Source organism: Triticum aestivum, chromosome 2A (genome assembly GCF_018294505.1).
Source record: "Triticum aestivum cultivar Chinese Spring chromosome 2A, IWGSC CS RefSeq v2.1, whole genome shotgun sequence".
NCBI classification, from domain to species: Eukaryota; Viridiplantae; Streptophyta; class Magnoliopsida; order Poales; family Poaceae; genus Triticum; species Triticum aestivum.
The window spans coordinates 785,743,325-785,767,552 of record NC_057797.1 but is presented as its reverse complement, the minus strand read 5'-3'; the positions used below and the strand labels follow the sequence as shown (position 1 = coordinate 785,767,552).

General features: G+C 45.8%; 1 protein-coding gene and 2 pseudogenes across 1 annotated transcript; 1 reads left to right on the top strand and 2 right to left on the bottom strand.

Annotated features, from left to right (window-relative positions):
• Window positions 1-2,667: 2,667 nt before the first annotated feature.
• Window positions 2,668-4,996, bottom strand: LOC123038330 (uncharacterized). The gene is made up of 3 exons (XM_044462174.1): window positions 4,129-4,996; window positions 3,721-3,950; window positions 2,668-3,328 (listed from the first exon to the last, which is right to left on the bottom strand). Exons 1-3 carry the CDS (start codon window positions 4,994-4,996, stop codon window positions 2,705-2,707), a joined length of 1,722 nt encoding a protein of 573 aa, XP_044318109.1. The 3' UTR covers window positions 2,668-2,704.
• Window positions 4,997-12,576: 7,580 nt separating this feature from the next.
• LOC123191240 (probable methyltransferase PMT26) lies at window positions 12,577-16,072 on the top strand (annotated as a pseudogene).
• Window positions 16,073-16,769: 697 nt separating this feature from the next.
• LOC123038329 (uncharacterized) lies at window positions 16,770-23,454 on the bottom strand (annotated as a pseudogene).
• Between the last annotated feature and the right edge of the window lie 774 nt (window positions 23,455-24,228).

Below are 24,228 nucleotides of genomic sequence, written 5' to 3'. Positions count from 1 at the left end.
CTAAACGCCTTGGATCCTTTGCTTCTTTCTCAAGTGCAACAATAGCTGGGTTGATGGACCTCCAAGTTTTTTAGTCAACCACTAATGATGTAATTTGTGTTTAAGTTTAATAAAGTTAGCCATGAAGGCCTTTTTCTAAAAAAAACATTCTTAATTCTTTTTATCATAAAATATTTTTTATTTTTTATTTTAGAGTGGATTCCTCTTTTTACCCCTCACCCTTGGGTTTCATATTTGTGATAGATATTACCCTATTTAGCAAAAAATCTTAGAGGATGTTTGGTTACAGGGACTTATTGGTGTAGGGACTTAAAAAGGTCTCTTTAAGTCCCATCTAAACCAAACAGAGACTTATGGTTGTAATATAGTCTATAAGTCCATGTTAAGTCCCAGGAACCAAACAGATAGGGACTTTTTAGGAACTTATAACTTATAAGTTGGGACTAAAAAAGGTCCTAGGACTTGTGAACCAAACAGGGCCTTAATTTGTACCCCATTTAGTGAAATCCCTCCGTAAAGAAATATAAGAGCGTTTAGGTATAAAGGGAGTACGTGCTGCATTTTACCCAAACTTTTTTTGGCCGGCTGTACCTGTCGCGTCCACGGTTTATTTTGGTTTCTGATTTTTCATCCGGTTTATGTGCACTGAATTTTCTTCCATGTCCAAGTCGCGCTGCTGCATCTGGCTGAGCCGGACCCAACCCAAGCGCCCGCCCCCCACCTGGTCCAACCCAACTGCACCGAACAGAGGACGACGACCCATGGACGGCGCCCACGAGCTCCGCTGTCCCCGGCGGCGGCGAGGAAGTGGAAATAGACGGAAAGCATCATCCGTTCGCTCAGGATCTAGGGTTTTCCCCGAAGCTGTAGCGGTGGTCACATGCATGAAGGGTGCAAGAACAATGCAACCATGCCTCCAAGGGTGCTGTCATTGCTGGTCAAAGGCCCACAGCCGAGACAGGGTTTTCTTTTTTCACCCAAGCTACTAGCACACACAACCGCACGACAATCCGATGCCGGCAAGACCACCAGCCACAACCTGCCTCCCACGAACAAGCAAGTCGACGACGAACAAGCAAGCCACAAATTTTGTATATCGCGTCAGTAGTCGCTGGAAGGTATCATACAAGGTAAACATGCTTGGAAATGCGGAAGAGTTTGATTGTGAATGTGGTCAACTTCACACATGGGCTTGCTTTGCAGCCATGTGTTTAAGGCACCAGTGGCATTTTTAAGTTTGATGTTTCAAAAACTGCCGAGATTGGCCTAACGAAACCTGCACTTCGTTGTTCATTACAGGTGCTTGACTTCATCCGTGTCAAGGAAATTCCAGCTAAGCATATACCATATGGTAAAACGGTGGACCAAAGATGCTCTGTTGGCACACCTTTCCCATTCTCAGAGGGATAACATGGATCCTAGCCTCTTCTCTTATTATGGACACTTAAGCATGTATATGCACGCAATGGAGTTGGTTTGACTCGGTGACACTAGTACCAATGCTTATGATCGGCTCATCGCCTTGTTCAATTCTAATATTGCGGAAATGCAACCATATGCTGAGACAAGAGATGGACCAGGACTGGAAGATCGTCTAGCAGAAAATGGAGCAATGGTGCAGGTGGATAAAGAAGTAATACAGCACAGCACTGAAGTTAAACCAGCAGCTGCAGTTAGTGGAGACAACTTTTCAGGTTTTTATGCCTGGAAACAGGTTAGCTGGACTGTCAGCACCCGCAAAAAGGAAAGAGATTGGGAGATCAACCGCAAGTAGGGACAAGGCCCCATACGAAATGCTTAGAATGAGGACAAGGTTCTGCACAATATGCCGACAAGACAATGACAAAGAAACAAGCAAACTACTTGCCTGGGGAGATATTATGAAGCAACCACGCAAACCTACTCGCTGCGAGTGTAGAGGGTCACTGGAGAAACAATTGTATAAACTGAGACTGGGTGCAGGGGCTTGAGTTTTACAAAGAGTCGGCACTGATGCCAAATAGTTAGACAGTAGGAATCGAATTCCCTCCAGTTGTGCATTGCAAAGGGTTCTTTGTTATCTTGTATGCTGAGTTGTTGGGCGTAATTCCAACCTGGGCAACCGAGTTGTTTATTGAAATTTGACAGCAATGGCATCCTGAAACTAACATTTTAGAGTAAAAATACTTGCATGTGAACATGCGTGTGTTATTTGTGCTGTAATGATCCCCTAATCCCTGTGTGGACAAATAATTTGATGCTGGAATTTGCTCTGTATGGCTTAACGGGACTGATTTGGTACATGTATTTTAGACTGAATGAGGGTTGATGTGCATCTAAATCTTCATGTCCCATTTGTACGTGGCAGTGCTAGTCATGTGTGTTGTAGACATAAATTGCTTAGGATCAAATCCGTGCCCTGTTCCGAATTATGAGCCAACAGACATTTTTTTTTAGGGCTAGACAACGAACAGTTGGCGGCGAGGAACACACGGTAGAAGGGTCAGAATTGGAAGAAAATGGATCGGCTCATTAGTTTTCCATCTGTCACGATAGAAAATGGACCAAATTAATAGCATACCTTTCCTCCATTAGATCACCCGCTAGGACCTGCACATTAAAAATGCATATTAAGCAACATAAAAATGGCACACTCTATTAATCAAGTCTAAGCTAAGCTCACAAATCGAGGTAAAAGACTAAGTCACTGCCACTCCACACACCTTCAATAGCCGTCGAGTACAAGATTATGATTGTCCATGACAAGACGAGACCAAGCGACAACTATCTCCACTTTGGAGCCGCCAACATGACACTTAAGCATAGTTGTTTGACACTGCTGGACAGGAAAGTCAACGTGATTTATTCGAGAGATACTGGGTTTGGACTTTGAGTATGCTCCTATGACAACTCGGAGTGTGCCCTGCAATCCCACTGACATCACATTTCTTGTCAAAGGAAGATACCCATCTAATCCAGCATGCATCCTTTCACCACTGCAGTCAAGCAAAACAACTTCCACGGTGCTTCCCAACATTGCTTCAACAGGAAAAAAGAAGCAAGAAACTTTGCATCCATAGTTAAAAGACTCCCCTTCAACCACACGAACACCAACAATTGTGGCCTGGATTGATGGAGCAAATCGCTCAAGACTTATCTCTGCTGTACAACAGCGGCTATTGATCAGCATGATGTCATACCGCTTCATGGGGCGGTACCTTTGATAGGCAGTGAACAATGCTGTATCTTTGAACTGTGCTCCATATTTCAATTTTAATTCAATTTGAAAGAAAACAGGCTCGTCAGCCACAATTGCACGAGATGGGCCAGTCAAGTGCAAAAAGGGGTCCTGCACGCATAATTTTCATCATTGTCAAGCATCATTGTCAGTGACACACATCAAGCAAAATAACAGCTAAAATACAGTTCAGTTTAACTAGACACAGCCTAGCAGAGAGACCACATGGCCATAATCTGACCAGAATATGAAGGAAAGAGTTCCAAACAGATCATAGCCTAACAGAGAGATCACATGGCCATAATCTGGCCAGAATATGAAGGAAAGAGTTCCCAAACAGATCCTAATAATCTCTGCTGCTATAATACACAGTTTATAATTTAGATTTACAACCAGCAGCCTCTGCTTTGTGTTTATAGTGTGCTTTCTTGAACACTGGCTACCGTACACTTGAACAAACAGACTAGTCAAAAATTAGACGAGAAAATAGACATTATACATACCTCTTGCTTAATTCTTTGGCAGTTTTCCCCTGACCGGCAGAAGAGAATGTTGCGGTTGTGGTCAAGATCGTCCCGTGCGGCGACCACGCCGTAGACATCAAGAGGCCAGCTCAGATTAGGATTGAGATCAACCAGTTTGATCGAGTATACTAGCAAGGCAGGGCCAGCTACGGAAGGGAACCGGAAGTTCTCGGGCGTGGAGGCCGTGAAGTGCATAGAACTCAATGTTGCTGCAGCACAAAGTAAAATGATTGCGGACTGTTAGAAATTATGCTACTAGATTTAGCAAATAAAAATCTATGCGTATAAAAGAACAAATTTTTTTACAGTGATATACAAAAATAGAGTTGCATTTATTAACCGAGGCCCAAGTAAAGAGAGTAGAAAACATAAAAAAAATTGGCTTACTTATGTCATCAAATCCACCGTTTCTTCCGGTCCGGCTGCCCCACGTAGCCTCCCAGCCGTCACGGTCCAAACAATCTTCAACGTCCTTTTGAGCAGCAGATTTGTGGCTCTTTATAAGCTCCGATATGCCCACAAGCGCAGTGGATATGTGGCGCAGCTTTTCAACCTTGTCCGGTGAGATGGGGACTCTGAATGTTTTTAGAGTGGATGCGAGAGAGGTGAAGCGGAAGAGCAGCTGCTGCGTCTCGACCAAGAGAAAATCCATTACCTCCTCCTCAGTCTTGCAACCTAGGTAAGGCAAATTCACCTCCTTGACTTGTTGCGTGCGCATCTCCTTGAACTGGACGGACAAGTTGGAAATCTGCTCTTGAGAAACCTTGTTGTTTCCAGCAGGCAACAACCCCCTGGACGTGACCTCTCTCATCAGAAACGAGATCTCCCTCCTAAGCATCTCAAGGTGGCTAGAAAGAGCAACAACCGAGTCGTCGTGATCGTGACCAATCTCCATGCCGCCGACGTCTCTCGCCGGCTCTTTGCTGGAATCCCTCACCGTCCCCGTCCCCGTCCCCTTGCTGATTCCCAATTGGGGCTCCATACTTATGAGGGACCCCGAATATCTGCCCATCTCATCGCCAGAATCGGAATCGGGATACCTAATAATCTCCTGCCGGGACTTGCCCATCTCCCTGAGGAAAAGTCGCTCGTCCGTCAAGACTTGCTGCTGGGTATCCAAGAGTTTCCTCTTGAGAATCCTCTTCTTCGTTCCCTTCCCGGACTCGCTCTCCTCCGTCTCCTTGCCGAGTCCCCCCTCCATCTCCGTCCCCTTCCCGGACTCGCTCTCCGTCTTCTTGCCGGAATCCCCCTCCATCTCTTGCTGGTAGTGGCAGTTTTACATACCCCTGGCCGGGCCCGGGGTCTCACACTCAGCCACTACCACCGGCCCACTGGAAAGCTTTTTTTAGAACGACTCTTAATCGGCCGATAAATATGCGAGTTTTCTTATTATATATTCCTATTATCATTATATATTCCGGCCTTTTTTCATCCCTCAAGGTTTCCGTATCACGTACCTAGAATAAATATTTGCACCAGAGTCATCCGTGCATCATGTTCAAAATTCAGTAAAATTGAATGAAGGACATTCAAGTCCTCAAAATTCAAATAAAGGGATAAAACTAAAAAAATTGCCTATTCAATGAAATTTTTCAAAACTGAAAGGGTTATTAGTCAAAACAAAAATTTCAACATTTAAAACGATCATTTTTGGGAATTGTATTTGAATTGTGTTTATATCCATAATTAATTGAATATGAATTCAGAATCCGTGAAATATTTTATGCAGCGTTGGAAGGGTCCACACAAGTCACATAATAAAATTATTCAAAGGAATTTGGACCTAGTTTGACTTCAGTTTTGATTTTACTTCCACATTATTCCCGCCCGATTGGAAAGTTATCCAATTGTTATTCACAACGATTTTACCCAAAGGATTAACAAGATTTTGCCCAAGACAATCACCACAAACACACAGAACCAAACCCATCCCTTCGGTATCATTTTTCACGCAAAGGAATCACTGGGAGCACAATGCTCCCTCCATTTTTATATTTAAGCCAAGAATTTCTTAGCATATTAATCAACCACAAGTATCAAGACAGGGGAATGAGAGATGTACCATTACACATCAACTCTCTCTCTCTCTCTCTCTCTCTCTCTCTCTCTCTCTCTCTCTCTTTGTAAACAAACAAACTGACTGCTTGATTTTACATTTTTCTTAAACAAGTCAAGTGCTGATAATAAACTTCAAAATTTACATTAGCCTGATACATGAAACACAACTGCAACAAGCATATCTTTCCTCAATCCCGAAATGCACCTCTCCTGTATACAGTACTCCTCAAAGAAGCAGGACCTTGCCGCGTGGCAGCACCAGTGTTGATACAAAACAAGGAAAACCTAGGACGAGTAGCACTCTCCACAACAACATCACATAAATTCTACAGCAACCCAAACGACAAGCACCGATATACAGGCTCTATACTGCAATAATATAAGACACCGACAAAGCTCCACCCATCAGTATTCCCACCCGGAGCCCTCCACAAGATCAAATACAACCTTCCGTGGCGACAGCGAGTCCATCTCCAGCATACGAGATTTCGTTGCCGTCCTAACCATCATCAAATTAGCCCCCTCCCTGGGCAGAGACAACAAGATTAATCAATGAACAAAGCAACATTTAATCAACTCTGCATAGGATGTAACTATGCATGCAGTGCATTCTACCCACCACTCCTCAATCTCTAAAAAATAATGATAGGAAAATGACCAGCACAAGTGCATATAGCAACACTTTGCACTGCATTTTATAGCAAAATCACTGACAGCTCCATGCAGCTCAACCTCGAGAAACCTAAACAATTCTGCCTCAGTGCACAGGCAAATCAACAAACTAGCCGCTGCTACAGATTTTCACTTAGCAAACCACATTTCTTTCCTTTGGGTCAATCATGAAACAGTTCACATCAATTCGGAATAAACTAGTTCAGTTCTACATACTTTGCAGCACAAACCAATAGACGAGTCAAAGTGAACTGCTTGCACACATACCTGCAGCATCAATTTGTAACCCTCCCTTTTGATAGCTTCATTCTCAGCAACGGTAACATATGCCAGTAAGTGTCCAAGATGCATACTTGTCTCTTCGGATATTTACATCCCATTCACTGCATTACAAGGAAATGCTAATGGATAATGTCTTACCAGCAAAAGCCAACCAAGAATAAGTGTTACCTCACTGAGCAGCTTGTCATAGGTGGCCTGGTGAAACATCATCACGTTGTTCACATTCTCCTTTTGCTTGCCCTTCCTACAACCCACCCACAACCAACAGGGGTGTTGAAAATTCATCACGCTCTAGTATCTTTCTACCACGGTAACCAAACTCATGACACGCAAGAACATGGCTCCGAAGTCCAAGGGACAGACATGAGTAAGGAACAAAAACATGCTTCTAAACAGGAGCAACCCCACCTTATTTGGATTACTTACAAACTATCGATTACATATTCATCCACAATTATGCTTGGTTCCAAGTACTTGTTCATCTCGAGGTCACCAGCAACAGAGTCATATATATACTCGATGCATCATCACCACAAACCAAGCAACCTACCTTTACTAAAGTGTGTTGCAACCATACTGCTGCTGCTACTATAAGCTGACCCCAATAAACACAAATTAAAAATATAAGAGGACAAATTTCTACAGCATCAAGAACCACCAACTAGAATGTCATCAAACAGCCAGCACAACACATCTCCTTCCTGGAGCTAAGCTGGAGCAATGCAACCGACGAAAATCTTATCTCCAGCAAGCACCTCACCACAAGCACAAATATCGTGGAGCAGGGGAGGTGGGGAAGGAGGTATAACTTGGTGTGGACGTTCTTGGCGGCCTTCTCATGTGGACCAGGAGCAGATCCAGCATGCCGTCAAACACGCTTCGCTGCTCCTGTCCAGCACCTGCGGCTGCGCAAAACTGTTGGATAGTTCCTTCATCACATTAGCCATGCAAAGTTACTTCTGAATGAACAACACATAATACACAGATTGTATACTAAGGCCGAAAAGTGGCTGCATCGTAATACCAAAGCTACCAAGAGACCCGAGGAAATGCCGGCCTAAGACAATCTAGACAAAAGTGGTTAACTAAAAACAACATGCAAAACACAACGGTGCATAAACTTGGTTATGAATCGCTGTAAGTGGGAAAGATATTCATCACATTAGCATCAATGATGATAGCAACATGCAGGATTGTAAACAATTTCAAGCCGAAAGAGAAGCCATATTGGCAATGGAAATACAAAATCTATGAATATTTGGTTCACCTCCAAAATGTACCAACTTTTGTTGGTTCCGAAGAAGAAAAATGATAGGCTGGCTGGTTGATAAAATTTTCAATATAAACACAACAGTTAGTTCCAGAACGATTAGTGTATGATATCACTGGCTCTCAATATAGCTGAAGCACGGATTCAACTAAAGATTAAGCTCAAACAGAACATTCAGTTTCATCATTAACATAAGATTAAGGTAACAAAATCCCTTCAAGTAGAAAGGACATTGCACACAAATAACCGAAGCACACGGAACCGAATAGAGAGAGGAGACGGACGATTTGTCCCAGACAATGTTGAAGTTGATGTGATCCAAGGTTTTCAAGTCGACGAGTCGTTCTGGGGTCGTGACGCTTGAATAGTCGACCCTACAGTTGCGACTAGTCGCGACTCGTCGACTTGTCGACACGTTGTTGAGTGTGACTTTTTTTTTGACTCGTCGACTAGTCATTCGACTCAAAAACAGTGACGTGATCACAGAAGTAAAACAACCAATCAAATGTGATTCAGTTGAGGTCAGAATAACCAGCAAATCAATCGATTTGTGCAAGGAAACTTTAACAGGAACTGGCTATCATTACCCAAACGCCGCTGGTTGCTGCCGCTGTAGGCCTCGCAGATAGCTCTCTGCCCCCTCTTTACCATTGAGCCTCTTCCCTTGTGTTTGTTGTTCCGAGGCCTTGGGCAAAACAGAGAGAACAGAATTAATCAGCAATATCAATGAACGGTAGAGAGTAAAACAAACCATGTAAATGAATGATCTTTCAAGAGTTTTATTCAGGCAGCTATGGTAAGGTGTTGACCACATGAAGAAAGGAAGTGTTCAGACCACTTATGAATGTATATAGTTCCATTCGGAGAAGAAGAACTATCAGTCACCCACAGCAAAACAAAGCAGCAGGGTGCCCATCATCACTCATAGCTCTGAGGAATGAAGTAACAGGATCAGCTATTTATTTATTCAAAGTTTAGAGTTGAGCTATTTAGTCTTCCATAGATAGTACAAGAAACGTTTATCAAGCAGAGGAGATGCCTAGCAGCTAAGCATGCAAATTAAGCTAATAATCTAGTACAGGGAGGGACATGATCAACATATCAGAAATTAAACACATTAGCATGTAACACACACTACATGTTTACATATTGTTGGTAATAAAAACAAGTGCATAACCACTGCTTATGGCTCCTTTTTTATTTTCCTTACAATCCAAAATGACAAGCATGATAATTTAACAAGAGTAGAAGCAGCATCCAGTTCAACAAAAATGCACGCACACACACATATAAAGAAGTTGCACACGCAGAACGGTACAGCTCATCGTAAACTCACAGTGCTTTTGAAGTACTCCCTCCGTTCCAAAATAGATGACCCAACTTTGTACTAAAGTTAGTATAAAGTTGGGTCATCTATTTTGGAACAGAGGAAGTAACACATAACTCTCTGTAGAGCTTTCCAATGCACACCTCCTGGTTTTGAAATTTGCTAACGGCAAAAGAGATGTTAGGTCTTGTGGCACTAACTAAGTACATAAGCGAGCCAATAATCTGAGAATATTTCAGTTGATCTCTAGCAATTCTTCGATTCTTTCGAAGCAACACGCTAGCATCATATGGTGTTGGAGAGGGCTTGTAGTCGTTGTAGCCAAAGCGACTCAAGATCTTTTCCACATAGTGAGATTGAAGCGATGTAATCCAATCATCATCGTTTCTCAACAACTTGATGTTCAGAATGACATCAGCCACTCCTAAATCCTTTATCTCAAAACAACGAGATAAGAAATCCTTGACCTCCTTAATAACATTAATCCGAAAATCAGTATTGTCATCAACATATAAGCAAAGGATAACTTCCTCACCCCCACAATGGCAATAGTATACACATTTATTTCAAACTTCTCATGCCACTGTTTGGGTGCTTGCTTGAGTCCATACAAAGACTTTAGCAACTTGCACACTTTTCCTTCCTGACCATCTACTGCAAACCCATCTGATGAAAGTAGCTCCTAGTAGGAACTTCATTGTTACTTATGAGGGACCCCGAATCCTCATCGCCAGACTCATAATCAGAATCCCTCTCAATCTCCGGCTCCTTGATGGAATCCCTCTCGGTCCCCTTCCCTAACTCGATTTCTATGGGTTTTTTTAATGAAAAGGGAAGCTCTGCGACGTTGAGGCCGGAGCCGATTACATCCGGGGCGACAAGCACGAGCACCGGGAGAGGCATTGCCCTGAGGAGCCTCCGAGGCTCCGACCTGCCTTGTCCCCCTGCCGCCGACCGGGTTACCGGAGTCTGATAAGGTGGCCGAAGAGCAGATGCCAGGTTCTTTCTAGGTGGACACTGAACTGAATTATCTGTGTTGATGCTTGAGTTGAGTTATCTTCAGACATGGTTTCGGTTTGTTTACCTGAATAACAGAGGTTTTGTTGCTGCAGATATGGTATAGCAATGTTCCTCATACCAAGCTGGCACCAGAACTGGTTTAATGTCTCCGGGGAGCACCTCGTCTTTCCGGGAGGCAGAACTCAGTTCAAGCATTACATTGATTTCATTCAGGAGGTTACACTCAGACATGCTATGTTAGAGTACGTAATGGGCCTAATGGGCCCGTTAGTCTTAGGGTTAATTAGAGATAAGGTCGCTTGCTTAGGGGTCAAGTAAGCCTTGCTTGGGAGTCAAGTAAACCTCTCTATATAAAGAGAGGAGATGTATCAATCTAATCAAGCAAGAATTAAGAAGGAAATCACTTCCCTCTTGCCCGGCCGTGGGCAAAAAGGCCCCCAGCCGGCTCTCTCGCTCCCTCCTTCTAACAGCGCCATAACAATTTGATATCAGCTAGCTTCGGTTCGATCATGTCTTCACCGCCGCCCAACCCGTCTCTTCCGCTGCTGGTCACCTGGTCGCCTCTAGCGACCACCACAACCCTCGCCCCGCTCCTGCTTGCGTCGGGATCCTCCGCCGCGCCCGCCCCCGCCATCCTCACCCTGGAGGCGGTGTCCGGGGCGCTGTGAGACCTAACCCAGGCGGTCCAGGAGATCCGCCTGTTCTTGGCCGGGTCCTACAGGCCGCACCCGGCTGCGCCGCCCATCGCCGCCACCGCGCCGCCGTGGCTGCCATGGCAGCCGCCGCACCAGGCGGCCTCCGCCGCGCGGCTGCAGTTGCCATCCATCGCCACCACCGCCCTGCCCTGGCTGCAGTGTCAGCCGCCGCTCCTGGCAGCCTCCGCCACGCCTGGCGCTCCGCCGCAGCAGCCGCAGCCATCGCCGGTCAGCTCCAGCCCCGCATCGACCGCGCCGGCGGGAGTCCCGATCCACCAGATCAAGTTCCCGCCGTCGCCATCACCGCTTCCCCAGGGCGTCCCCATCCGGCAGATCAAGTTCCCGCCGTCACCGTCACCACTTCCGGCTTGGATCACTACCCGCCACGTGTCGGCGACAGCGAGGCTGCAGGCTGCTGCGCGCGGCCTCCTAGGGCGTTGGCGTGTGCGGGAGATGCGTGGTCTGCCGCTGCCGCTCCTCCCAGTTGCGCTTCGCTGCGCAAAGGACCTCGATCTCATCCGCTGCATCGGGGATCTTGGGCTTGTTGTTTTCCCCATGGAAAGCGACCTCAAAGTCTGCGACATCGGTGGTTGGGGGGGTGCACCTCTCCTCGCCATTCTCCATCAACAGCCCTCCAATCTTCTCTGTGCGGTGCAGACCAACAGCCGTCCGGCGGGGAGAAGGCATGGTGTCACCGACAAGAGTGCACGACGTAGCACCACCGCATTCCGCCGCCGGACGCCGCGAGGGTGCCTCTGCTGGTTGCTCTTGCGACCACTTTCAGGTGGCCATACACACACACTCCTTTTGTCGAGATGGTGTCCATGGGATCCAGGTGGTTGTACATGTGCACGTCCAAAATAAAGTTTCCCAGTCTATTTCAGGTTGAGAGTAATAAAACAAGCCGAGATGTAAAAGGCTTATTTTTAGGTGTTAGGTTTGTGTTGCGTCGAGTCATGGTTATAAGTTGGTTAGGCTGCAGCTCGAGAACAAGCTGCATGTCCAGGTGGGGTGTAGTGTTAGAGTACGTAATGGGCCTAATGGGCCCGTTAGTCTTAGGGTTAATTAGAGATAAGGGTCGCTTGCTTAGGGGTCAAGCAAGCCTTGCTTGGGAGTCAAGTAAACCTCTCTATATAAAGAGAGGAGATGTATCAATCTAATCAAGCAAGAATTAAGAAGGAAATCCCTTCCCTCTTGCCCGGCCGTGGGCCCCGGCCGGCCCTCTCGCTCCCTCCTTCTAGCAGCGCCATAACATGCTACCATTCCTTAGAGTATCATTCAGAAGTTGACAGCCTTTGCATCGTGAAATAATTATTGCAGCAGTTTATACACAATAAGTTACTCTAGTCATGCATAATAGGATTACTCTTTCCTTGTGAAAAAAGGATAATGCATTGGATTTAGTAGGAATTCAATGTAGTTAGAACTTAAAACTCTGTTTGGCATGTCTGATGCTACCACACAGGCAAAGAAAGATGTTTTTTTTTTAGAAAAGGAGAGGCAAAGAAAGATGTGGCATGGGGAAAACAGAGCCGTGTGGTTTTAGACGTTGACTGTCGAGTTGCTAGCTTTGGAGGATATCTGTTTGAGAGGAGTAGATGTGCTTACGATGTCGTTTGCACCTAAGCCTAAAGATGAGCTTGAAGCTCAGGTGCAGTTTGCCGTCGAGAGAGGAATCCCTGCTGCTATATCAGCGGTCTTTGATGGGTACGAAAGGCTCCCATTTCCCAGCAGGGTCTTTGATGCACGCTGTAGAGTACCATGCCATATGGAAGGTACTTTCTTTCTTTTACAACAAGCCTCCTCTTGTACAATATCATTCCTCTATGTTGCTGTTGTCTGAATTTATCAGTGTTGGTAAGCTCTTGCTAGAATTGAACACACTGTTACGGCCTGGTGGTTACTTTCTGTGGTCGGCTACTCCTGTATACCAGAAACTGCCAAGATGTCAAGATATGGGAAGGTAAATTGTTTTTTTGTTTTTTACATTGTGGACATACCATTGTTGCTACCAAATGCTATGTCAACTTGACTGTTGTGATGAAATGGTAAATTAGTTATCTAATATCTATCTATTTTGTTTTGCACTTTACCAGTAATGTCTGGTCAATGTACTGGAAACTACTCAATAAAGTAAAGGATAGGGATAAATTGAGTAGGTGTGTCGATTTTTCAGAAACCAATGGACAACCGCTTCTATGACAGAAGGGTGTGCTGCAAACCCGGCCTCCGCTGGGTGGAGATCTCTTGTGATAATCTTGATGCTGCCTGGTGAGTGTTCTCATTCTCAACACGTTATATCTTTAATGCTGGTCACTGAATCTTGTACCTAATTTTAGGTTCATATATTCTCTTATTGCCCTTGAGGAATGTTTCATTGCAGTCTTGTACGCATAAATTTCCCGCAGACCCCGGCGTCCGTGGTTTACGTTGGTGGCGGGAGGAATGGTGGCCTTTGAGGGTGGAAAGACCTCCTTACTGGCTGGAAAGGTCTGAGACTGGAGTATATGGAAAACCTGCCCCTGAGGAGGATTTTCAAGCGGAGTATGAGCACTGGAAGCGGTTGATAAGCAATTCTTATATGGAAGGCCTGGACATTGATTCGTCTGCTGTCAGAAATGTCATCATTGTTCCTTTTTAGCACCGTAAAGGAATACTTTTTCTTTTTTTTTAGAAAAGGAGGATGACCCCCGGCCTCTGCATCTGGGAGATGCATACGGCCATTTTATTGATTATTCTCGAGGACCTTACAAAGTAGTACAACAATATGCCTGAATCCGCCATCTTGGCAACATCTGCCACTACTCCTATCCATATGATGAAGGGGGTGCAAGCTGGACCAAATACCCAGACCTCTCACCTAAGCCTAACATCTAAAGCCGGAGGCCCCGACCGAGCCACATACCGGGTTCGGGGCACAATCCGGTCTGACGCACTCACATGTGTCGTCGCCGCCATCTTCCACTAGTCCATCTTCAGAGCAGATTGAGGTGCCAACCTTGGTAGGATCCTCCGCCATCGACGCCATCAAGGCACCAAACGACGACCACCATCTACGCTAGTCCATCTCCAAGCAGAAGGAGCACTACCACAGGACGAAGACCGGCGGAGAATAGGTGAAACGCTGCACACAATGCCGCCGCCAAACACCTCACACGCACCGCAAAGCACCCACCATGCTTCCGAGGACCCCAGGCGACGCCTTCAAGAAGGAGCGTGACGAGGGTACGACGCCGTCGCCCGCAAGGGGAACTAGAGCTTTCGCCCAAAGGAAGATCACGGTGAAGGACGGGAAAGGACCTCGACAAGGCCTCCAAGAAGGGGACCGACGCCCAGCAAAGACGCCGCCATTGTCGTGGCCTCCGCCGACGGCCAAGGGTTTCCCCCGGTCCGGCCCCCATCCCATCCACCCAGCCAAAGACTGGCCAGTGGAGCGCACGCAGCCGGAGAAAGCGTTGGACTTCATCGCAGCAGGCACGCCGGGTGACGGGGCACCCCAGCCCACTGTAGTAGACGTCCACCGAGACCTCGCCGCCCGCACGGCCGAAGTCGCGGACCACCAGCACCCACGACCGTCGCCCGCCGAAGAGGCAACGCCGTCCACACCGCCCGAGGCCGCCGCCCCGGCATCCATCCACCGCACACATCCTGTCGAAACATGAAGAACGACCCACACCACCGCCACCAGGGAGCACCACACCGCGATCATCCAAGCCGGGCCGAGGCAAGGCCACGCCGGCCAGATCTGGCGGATCCGGCAAACTGCGGCCCACCAGCCGCCAGATCGAGCAAGGCGACCGGATCTGATGGGCAGAGCCGTCCCCGGCGATAGACGCAGGGCGACAACGCCGGCGGCAGCCGCCACAGCGGGCCGGCCTCGGCGGCCACCAGGGAAAGCGGGCGGCGGCGCCCGATGCGGGGTGGGGGGCGGGCTCTCCAGAGGTCGAGGCAGGTGCGCGAGGAAGCCCCCGCCGCCGCCTACCGCCGCGCGGGCAAGCCCGACGACGGCTGCCGGCGGCGGCGGGGAGGGAGGAGAAGGGGAGGCGGGGGACCGGCGGCGCCTAGGGTTTCGCCCCCGGGTCGCCCGAGAGCGGACGACGCGGGGGGGGGGGGGGGGGGGCAAACGTACACCTTTCCGGACTTCACCGTAAAGGAATACTTGTACCATCCAGTCTGCAGTTTTCTTCCACTGCAATTTATGTTTAGCAGCATTGACATCAACTGTTGTTTGCAAGTCTTGGAGCAGGAAAATGCACTACGTGATATTAATCCGTGCCATCCCCTTCCTGTTGTAGGTTTGCAGCAGCTTTGCAGGACATGAAGGTGTGGGTCATGAATGTAGTTCCAATCGACTCCCACCTCACACGCTCCTAATCATATACGAGTAGTGCGGGCTGTTTGGACTCTACCATGACTGGTACGACTTGTTTAGCACCTACTCCCTCCGTTCCAAATTAGATGACTTAACTTTATACTAACTTTAGTACAAAGTTGGGTCATCTATTTTGGAACGGAGGGAGTACCCGAGAAGCTACGATCTTTTCTACGCGAACCATCTCTTCTCGAAGATTAACAAGAGGTAATGGTCTTTTCACTAGGGAAACCGACATGGCATGAAAGCCACCATGACTGATCAAATGATGGATGTTTAACCTGCTAAATTTATGCATGAAAAAAACATGTTGTTATGGTTGTTGATAGAACAAGAGTAGAAGTCTGACTCGAGTGATGAATGATGTTGCTGTAGGTGTGAACTGTTGGGTGTGATTGTGGAGGTGGACCGGGTAGTGAGGCTGATCGTCAGGGACGATATGGAAACAATACGCGAGGTGGAGTCAATCGTCAAGTCGCTGCACTGGGAGGTCCGGCTGTCGTTTGTCCAGAAGACCATGTGGCGACCAAATACTTCTTGGAGTTGATCGGAGCTAAAAAAAGGGGGATCTGGATGAACCGTGCATCCATTGATATAGACACTGCGTTTGTGTAGCATAGCATAGCATAATGAGATGATATAGTTACTGTCAAATTTGTTCTTAAATTAGCAGAGCAGGCTAGGCATTGTATGTGATGTGATGTATGCATGTAATGCATGATGATTATTGTTCATGTTGCTACGGGTGAGTAGGCTCTGCAAGATTGAGCCTAACATACATACATACATACATATATATATACAGGTAATAAGATGAACAAAGTCGCTGATGAGGTTCGTGCATTTATATATTTGTTTTGTTGAAAATTATTTCACAAAGTTGAGACATTTTTTTGTTTTTCAATCTCAAGAAGTGCCTAGTTTTTATCATTATTTTTTTACTTGTAGTAGGCCTGAGAACATAGCAAGATTATGGGCCATTGGTCGTTGCCTCGTTCATGTTTGGTGCATGTCGTGAGGCCTGGAGAATAGGAGCAAGTAGTTAGCCTGGATGGAGCATGAGGCAGCACGGTTATCCATTTTGGACTCCTGGTGCATCAGCCTGAAGATAAAACAGAGGCGGATGTGGGAGAAAATAACGACAAGCTTAGAGTCCACCAGGCCAGACCCACCAACCCTTCTCAGGCACAAAAAATTCACAGGCATATTCTGGCCTGGTGAGGCAAGAACATCAATTTTCTCAGGCACAAAAAATTCACAGGCATAATGTCGAGGAAGCCAACCAAATTACACTAGCTCTCAACCCACAGAATCAAACCATGGACAAAGTTTTTTAGTCATCAGCAGTAGCATGATAATTCTCGTCTTTCTAACTAGACATCATCACGATTCAACATTCCAAACTAAGGAACCACGCCTTCATGCCACCACCAGCTCCATTCTAAACTAAGGAATTAACTAACCACCAGCTCCATTGTTCCTTTGTGCATCCTCAGTTCCTCCTACAAGACCAAATGGCAGGCATGAGAGAAAAGATAAATGGAGCCTAACAAGAGGTTCCTTTTTGTGCACAGGTTGACAACTAACTACATGCTCAAATTAATATAGTATATATGCAAGAACAAGAGCTGCTACATGAGATTTGACAAACTAACTAGCAGCAGCAACAAGCTAGGTCGACGCACCTTCAATAACCATCGTTTACAAGATCATCCTTGTCAATGGCAAGGCGAGACCAAGCAACAACTATCTTCAATGTGGAGCCGTCAACTGAGCACTCACAACTATCTATCTGACACTGCTGGATAGGAAATTCAGCGTGATATTTTCGAACAATATTGAGTCCAGACTCTGAGTATGCTTCTGTGACGACTCGGAGTGTGCCCTGCAATCCCACTGACACGACATTTCTTGACAAAGAAAGATACCCATCTGATCCCGCACGCATCCTTTTAGCACGGCGGTCAAGCAAAACGACTTCTGCCTCGCATCCCTCCGTTGCATCAGCAGGAGAAAAGAAGCAAGAAACTTTACATCCATACTTAAAAGGCCACTCCCCTTTAGTCACACAAACACCTACAATTGTGGCCTGGATTGCTGGATCAACTCGCCCGAGGCTTATCTCTGCTGTACAACAGCGGTTATAGATCTGCATGGTATCATATGGCATGATGGAGCGATAACTTTGGTTGGAAGTCAACAATGCTGTATCTTTGAAATTTGCTCCATACTTCAATTTCAGTTCAATTTGAAACATCACAGGTTCTTCAGCTACAATTGCACGAGACGGGCCAATCAAGTGCAAAAAAGGGTCCTGCAAGCGCCATGTTCATCAACATCAGTCACACACATGATGCAAAATAACAATTCAGTTCAACTAGTTTAACTAGACATAGACTAACAGATATTACATGGCCAAAATCTGGAAAAAAAATACTCCGTTCGCAAACAGATCCTAATAAACTGTACCACTATAATACACAGGTTTTGAATTTGGATTTAGAATCGACACCTTCTGCTTTTACACCCAAAGAAACAGCAGGTCAATATCCATAGTCGATTTTACAACCTTTGCATATCTCTACCCTCCGTCAATCACACAGCCACCCAATCAGGCGGCCAATGTCAGCCATATTCGCTCGGCCTTTGCCCATGTGCCGCATATACAGAAATAAACATAACAGTGGCATGTGCCCTGCTATCATCCAGAAACAGCCTCGGCAAGTGCAAGACTACTTTAATTGCTTTCCTTGCTGATTTTCTCTATGCTTACTAAACATGGCAGAAAATTTTCAACAGTGCAGGTCAGTACATACTCCCTGGCCTGCATAACTTGCCTAAAGCTGATACCGACTAGTTTGAACCTTAAACGAATCTGATTACACAAAACAATTCCAAGGTATGTAAGTAACCAAACAACTCAGTTTAAACTACAAACATAACGCAACAATTATAACTTAATCCTTTGTCACACAACAAATGCTCTACACATAATCCTTTATAACAATTAGACGAGAAGATAGACATTATACAAACCTCTTGGTTAATTCTTTGGCAGTCTGCACTTGACCGGCAGAAGAGAATGTTGAGGTTGTGGTCAAAATCATCCCGTGCAGCGACCACGCCATAGACATCAATGGGCCAACTCAGATTAGGATTCAGATTAATGAGCTTGATTGAGTAGATCTCCAAGGCAGGACCAGCCACGGACGAGGATGGGAAGCTTCCAGGCGTGGAAGCCGTAAACTGCATAGGACTCAATGTTGCTGCAGCACAAAATTAAGAGATTGCGGACGGTTAGAGATCGAGCTATTAATAAAATTAGCAGATTAAAATCTATGCATATATAAGAAGAGTTCTACTTTGCTTTGCAGTGATATATACAAAAAGGAAAAGTGCCCAATTAAAGAGAGGAAAAGATAGCTAGATGACAGTATTTATTTTTGCTTACTTATGTCGTCAAAGCAACCATGTCTTCCCGTCGAGCTTCCCCATGTAGCCTCCCAGCCGGCACAGTCCAAACGATCTTCACCATCTTGCTTGTCAGCAGCAACAGATTTGTGCCTCTTGATAATAAGCTCCGAGATGCCCACAAGTGCATTGGATATGAGACGCAGCTTATCAATCTTGTCGGAAGATATGGGGATTCTGACTTTTTGTAGAATGGATGCGAGAGAGTTGAAGCGGTAGAGCAACTGCTGCGTTTCGACCAGCAGAAAATCCATCACCTCCTCAGTGTTGGAACCTAGGTAAGGCAAATTCACCTTCTTGAGAAGATTTTCATCGAGGGGCCCTAGGTTAGACATGATTTGCTCTTGACAAGCCCTGTTTCCAGCCAATCCCCGGGACTTGACCTCTGTCCTCAGGAACGAGATCTCCCTCTTAAGCATCCCAAGGTGTCCGGAAAGAACATCAACCAAGTCATTGGCCATCTGCACAATCTCCTTGCCGCTGGCATCCCTCACTCGCTCCTTGCTGGAATCCCTCTCGTCCATCTCATGGCCGGAACCAGAGCCGGAGCCAGAGTCAGAATCAGAATCAGAATCCATCTCCATCTCCATCTCCATCCCGGACTGCCTCATCACGGTCAAGAGTGCTTTTTCCTTCACAAGCAACGACCAGCCTACAGCAACCTCCACCGTGGAGTCGCCAACTTGACACTCAATCCTTCTTGTTTGGCACTGCTGAACAGGGAATTTGATGTGACCTTCTCGAGCAATACAGCGACGAGATTTTCCATATGCTTCTATGGACACTCTCAGCGTTCCATGTGATTCCACTGAAACGACTCTCCTTGAGAGATGAAGGTGCTTGTCTGGTCTTCTGTGCATTCCTTTACCACGGTGATCAAGAAGCACAACTCGCCTGCAAGTCTTACCAATGACATCTGTCGCCGCAGCAGGAGACCAAGAACACACAACTCGACATCCATGCTTAAAAGGCCAAGGGTTACCTCAACTCTACAGCTCTTGTTGGAGAACGACAAGGTACATCCATCATCACCATCAGTTACGCTGGCCAAGGAAGAGAAAAAACCATCTGTACCGCCATAACAACCTCTACAGCTCATCAATGTTTGAGACTCTGCTCCATTGGCTACATGGAGATCAACTTCAAACTCAACATGGTCCAAGGCAACAATTGCACGAGACGGACCAGTCAAGCATAAGCAATCATCCTGCAAGCATCACATCATTATTAGAAACACCTAATCATAATGTGCTACATAGTCAGGAGGAAGAAACAGAGGAAAATAGAACAGAAAACTGAATGCACTACATACTTCTCCATTGAGTTCTTGGTAGTCAAACCTTGACCGAGAAAATAGAATGTTGCGGTTGCGGTCCACAGTGTCTCGAGCAGCAACCTCGCCATACACTCTGAGTGGCCAGTTCAAGCCTTTTATACTCTTTATCTTGATTGAATAGATTTGCAAGGTACTGCCGGTGATGGCAGCAGGGGAAGGGTTGCTACCAGGTGTGTAGTGTGTAAATTGCATAGGGCTCAATATGGCTGCAGCACCAAAGATAAGTGTCAACTGTCAGAATTCTTATATGAATAAGAAAATAAAGTAAGCAAAGTACAGACCCCCTATGTAAGCAAACAAATAACAAACTGCTTTATTTATTTTCATGTTATATACATTATTTCTATACTATATTATAAGACATATTATACAAAACCTGCATCTCATAGTTACTCCACACAAGTAACACACAAAAAACTATAGGATATGTACTGTTACGCGTGTTTGCCTCATAGTTAGAGATTAATATGCATGCTAAACTTTGTTAGTAGTGTACTAGTTGTTTGAATTATTATTCAAAACAAGATAACTATGCAGATAGTGTACAGGTTAAGAATGAAAGAAATAAAGCAGTTTAGGTTAATTGCCAGTTGTGGAATTCTGTTACTCCTACCTTTTTAGGTTGATTGCCAGTTATGGAACGGCCACTTTCATAGGATCATGTAACTAAGCAGTTATACACATGGATGCTCATAGTTTAGCAGAGTATGGGAAGTGACAAACTTCGACACAGCGACGTTTACAAAATTTACTTGGTGGTATTGGAGCGTCAGGTTGTTACCCTATGTATGTCATGTTCCATATAACAAGAAGAAAACACATTTTTTGTTTTGCATACACATAGTTGAAAACTTAAGCTTATATGATGCTAGACAAAAGCACGGGCGTTTGAATCGCCCTCTTAGGCTATGCTTTACATACCAGACTAGGGGTGAACAAACCCCAGCCAGAAAACTTTCCTCTGTTTCCTCACAATGCTCCTTGCTGGAGGCTTGAGCTGAGAAGACCACTATGCTTTCAGGTTGATAAGCAATATTATTTTTCATCGTATTTATTCTAACCTGTGCTTGCTATTTTTTTATATCCAACAGATGTTTGTTTGACTAACCGTTGAGGTTATTGACAAGCAAGCAACATCATCTAGCAGTCAAAAGGAGACGCACAATGTCTACATAACAGACAGCAGGTAAGCAATATAGGTTTTCAGCTCTAAACTGAACAAAAATATTACAGCATTTTAGATGGAAGTCGTGTTGCTGTGGTCATGCTCTGTAGAGAGCCAATGGTACCGCTCTTTGTTGGCTTTACTGTAGGTTATTTCTTAGGAGGGTTATTTTTGCTCTACTAAGGATGGAGTTATTACTTCTTTGTTGATTATCAGTGTGAGCTGTGTTAATATGTCTTACACCACTGGCTTGCTTGCTTGCATTTAAATCGTCGTCAGCTACCAAATGGAACGTTAATATTCCTACTCCAAAAATTGCCACAGTGCTTGAAAGGATAGTTTCATCTTCTACAATTAGAACTTGTTAATTTAGCAGGTTGTTGATAGATTCACAAGTATAATATGTAGGAGTTCACTACTATATATTAATGCTGCATCAAGTGTTTCTAATTAATTCGCGATAAAAAAATCCTGCTTTATCCATAAACGGAGAACGCTGTAAGTTCAAGATTCGAATTACTGAGGTGATTTTCACGTACGACTTGTGGCACAGAAGTTGCAAGGATTGCTGGAAAAAGGTTCAAGCAGAGGGGGACACTTATAAGTGTCCATGCTGTCCTGTTACTAAACCAGTCCCAAGGTATCACAGTATTACAATTGATAACATTTTTTTCAGTCAATTATTCAATACTCCCTCCGTCTCAAAATTATTGTCTTAGATTTGTCTAAATATGGATGTATCAAGTCACGTTTTATTATTAGGTACATCTGTATCTAGACAAATCTAAGACAAGAATTTTGAGACGGAGGGAGTATTACACAACCCACCTGACAGTTTTATCATGGCAGGCACAAAACATCTTTAAATGCGACAAGACAGCGAGCCTAAAGATCCAATGGGTTCAGCATTTGCACAATCTAAATTTATTATGGCAGGCACAAAATATCTGTAAATGCGACAAGACGGCGACCCTAAAGATCCAATGGATTCAACAATTGTGCAACTAACATTTGAGGATCACAGCGAGAGAATATCACAGAAAAGGAAGCATTGTGGTACATGAAAATATTACGAAAACTAGTAGATACGAGCAGAAAGTTAGTTACTTACTTGTATCCATAAATCCACCGCACCGTCCAATCCAGCTGCCCCACACATTTTCCCAGGATTTTCGATGCTGGGCTAAAAAGTGTTGCTCGATGTCCATCCTTTTCTTGAGATACTCCATTGAGGATACGTCCTTCTCCTTGTCCTCCTCTTCCTTGGTCTTCTTCACATGAACATCCTCACATTTGTTCTCCTCATGCTCCTCCATATCTATCCGGGCCAAGGTGTTGTTGTAATTATCAGGAAATCGACAATATTTTCTGAAAAGACTCGACAAATCGATCTGCCCCGGCTGCTCCTCTGGCTCTGGCTCTGGCTCTGGCTCCGGCTCCGGCTCCGGCTTCATGCTGAATCCCTTGATGTGCATATTCAGTTTGGTTGCTGTATTGCACAATTCGGTGGCCTTGTAGGAGCAGACGGAGTCATCGGATTTGTTGAGAAAATATAATGTAGAAAGCATCCGATGACCCAGGTCCTCCATAGCTTGGAGGATCAGGTTGAAGTAGTCTGCAAGTGGATTCTCATTGTTGTCCCTAGAAAAAGTAGTTGTGGCGATGGTCCAGGTTGTTTGAGAATCAATCTCTTTCCAGAGAGAAAAGGTGGGAGTAAGTGAGGCAAGCAGGTCTTTGCGCTCCCTCTCCACGGATATGATCTCCTCCATCAGCGAGATCTCCTGCTTCTTCTCCTCCTCGCCGGAATCAACCACCGTCTCCTGCTTCTTCTTCTCCTTCTCCTTGTCCTTAATAATCATCAACTCCTTGTCCAGCTCCTTGTTGCGGCCGGAATCGGAATACAATTCCTTCACCTTCCCTGAGACGATCTCTTGCGAGAGTCCGTCCATAACTCGATTTCCATCTTCTCGAGTTTCCTCCCCAGAGCCCAGATCCAACACCAACTCCGTCCCCTCCTCCGTCTCCTTACCGGACTCGCTTTCCATCTTCTTTCCTCCTTCCCCTCCGCCTCTTTAAACTCTTCCACACCGCCGCCGCCGCCGCTCGCTGACATTCTCACCAAGGCGCTGGGAAGGATCATTGTTGCCTGACTAAGCCTGCCGCACCTGTCGTGAAGTTCAGTTTCAGAAATAACGTAGTATAGGTTCAGTTAGACACTTGCTCGTTTGTCTTCAGATAGTTTCTATTAGCGGCGGGGGCGCGGTCTGTGAGATCTGCGGCGCGCTTGTAGGAGTGACAGGAGCATGCTCGTGGTCGTGGGATGGCACGATCTAGTAGCTGAGCGAGTCTCGCTGCACGTTTGCTTGATCTCTGTGTAGACTGGAGAAGGGAGAGAGCAATGCACCTTGTGGTGCTGCAATCGTATTACACTCGTATATATAGTGTTACAACAGAGGCGCAGAGTGCTCAGTACATGGGTGATGTGCGCCAGTTAGAGGAGATCGTGCGTAGGCTACGTGCACGACTCAGTCAGCAGGTCAGAGAGGAAGTTGATCGTCAACACCCCCCGGCAGTCTGAGCATCGGGTGGTCGAATGCACAAACTGGAGCGGAATTCCTGGAATGCCGGAGTCGGGAGCCCCTTTGTCATGATGTCGGCGAATTGTTGTGCAGTGGGGACATGAAGAACACGCAGCTGTCCCAACGCTACTTTCTCGTGGATGAAGTGGATGTCAAGCTCGTTGTGCTTGGTGCGGCGGTGATGTACTAGGTTGGCAGCCATGTACACCGCGGAGATGTTGTCGCAGTAGGTGACTGTGG

Bases quoted from the DNA above. Each gene is read 5' to 3' on its own strand.
- LOC123038330 (XM_044462174.1), bottom strand. From the start codon at position 4,996: ATGGAGGGGGATTCCGGCAAGAAGACGGAGAGCGAGTCCGGGAAGGGG. The intron at 3,951-4,128 runs GTAAGCCAATTT...TTTGTGCTGCAG, and splicing joins CGGTGGATTTGATGACATAA to CAACATTGAGTTCTATGCAC. The intron at 3,329-3,720 runs GTATGTATAATG...TTATGCGTGCAG, and splicing joins GCCAAAGAATTAAGCAAGAG to GACCCCTTTTTGCACTTGAC.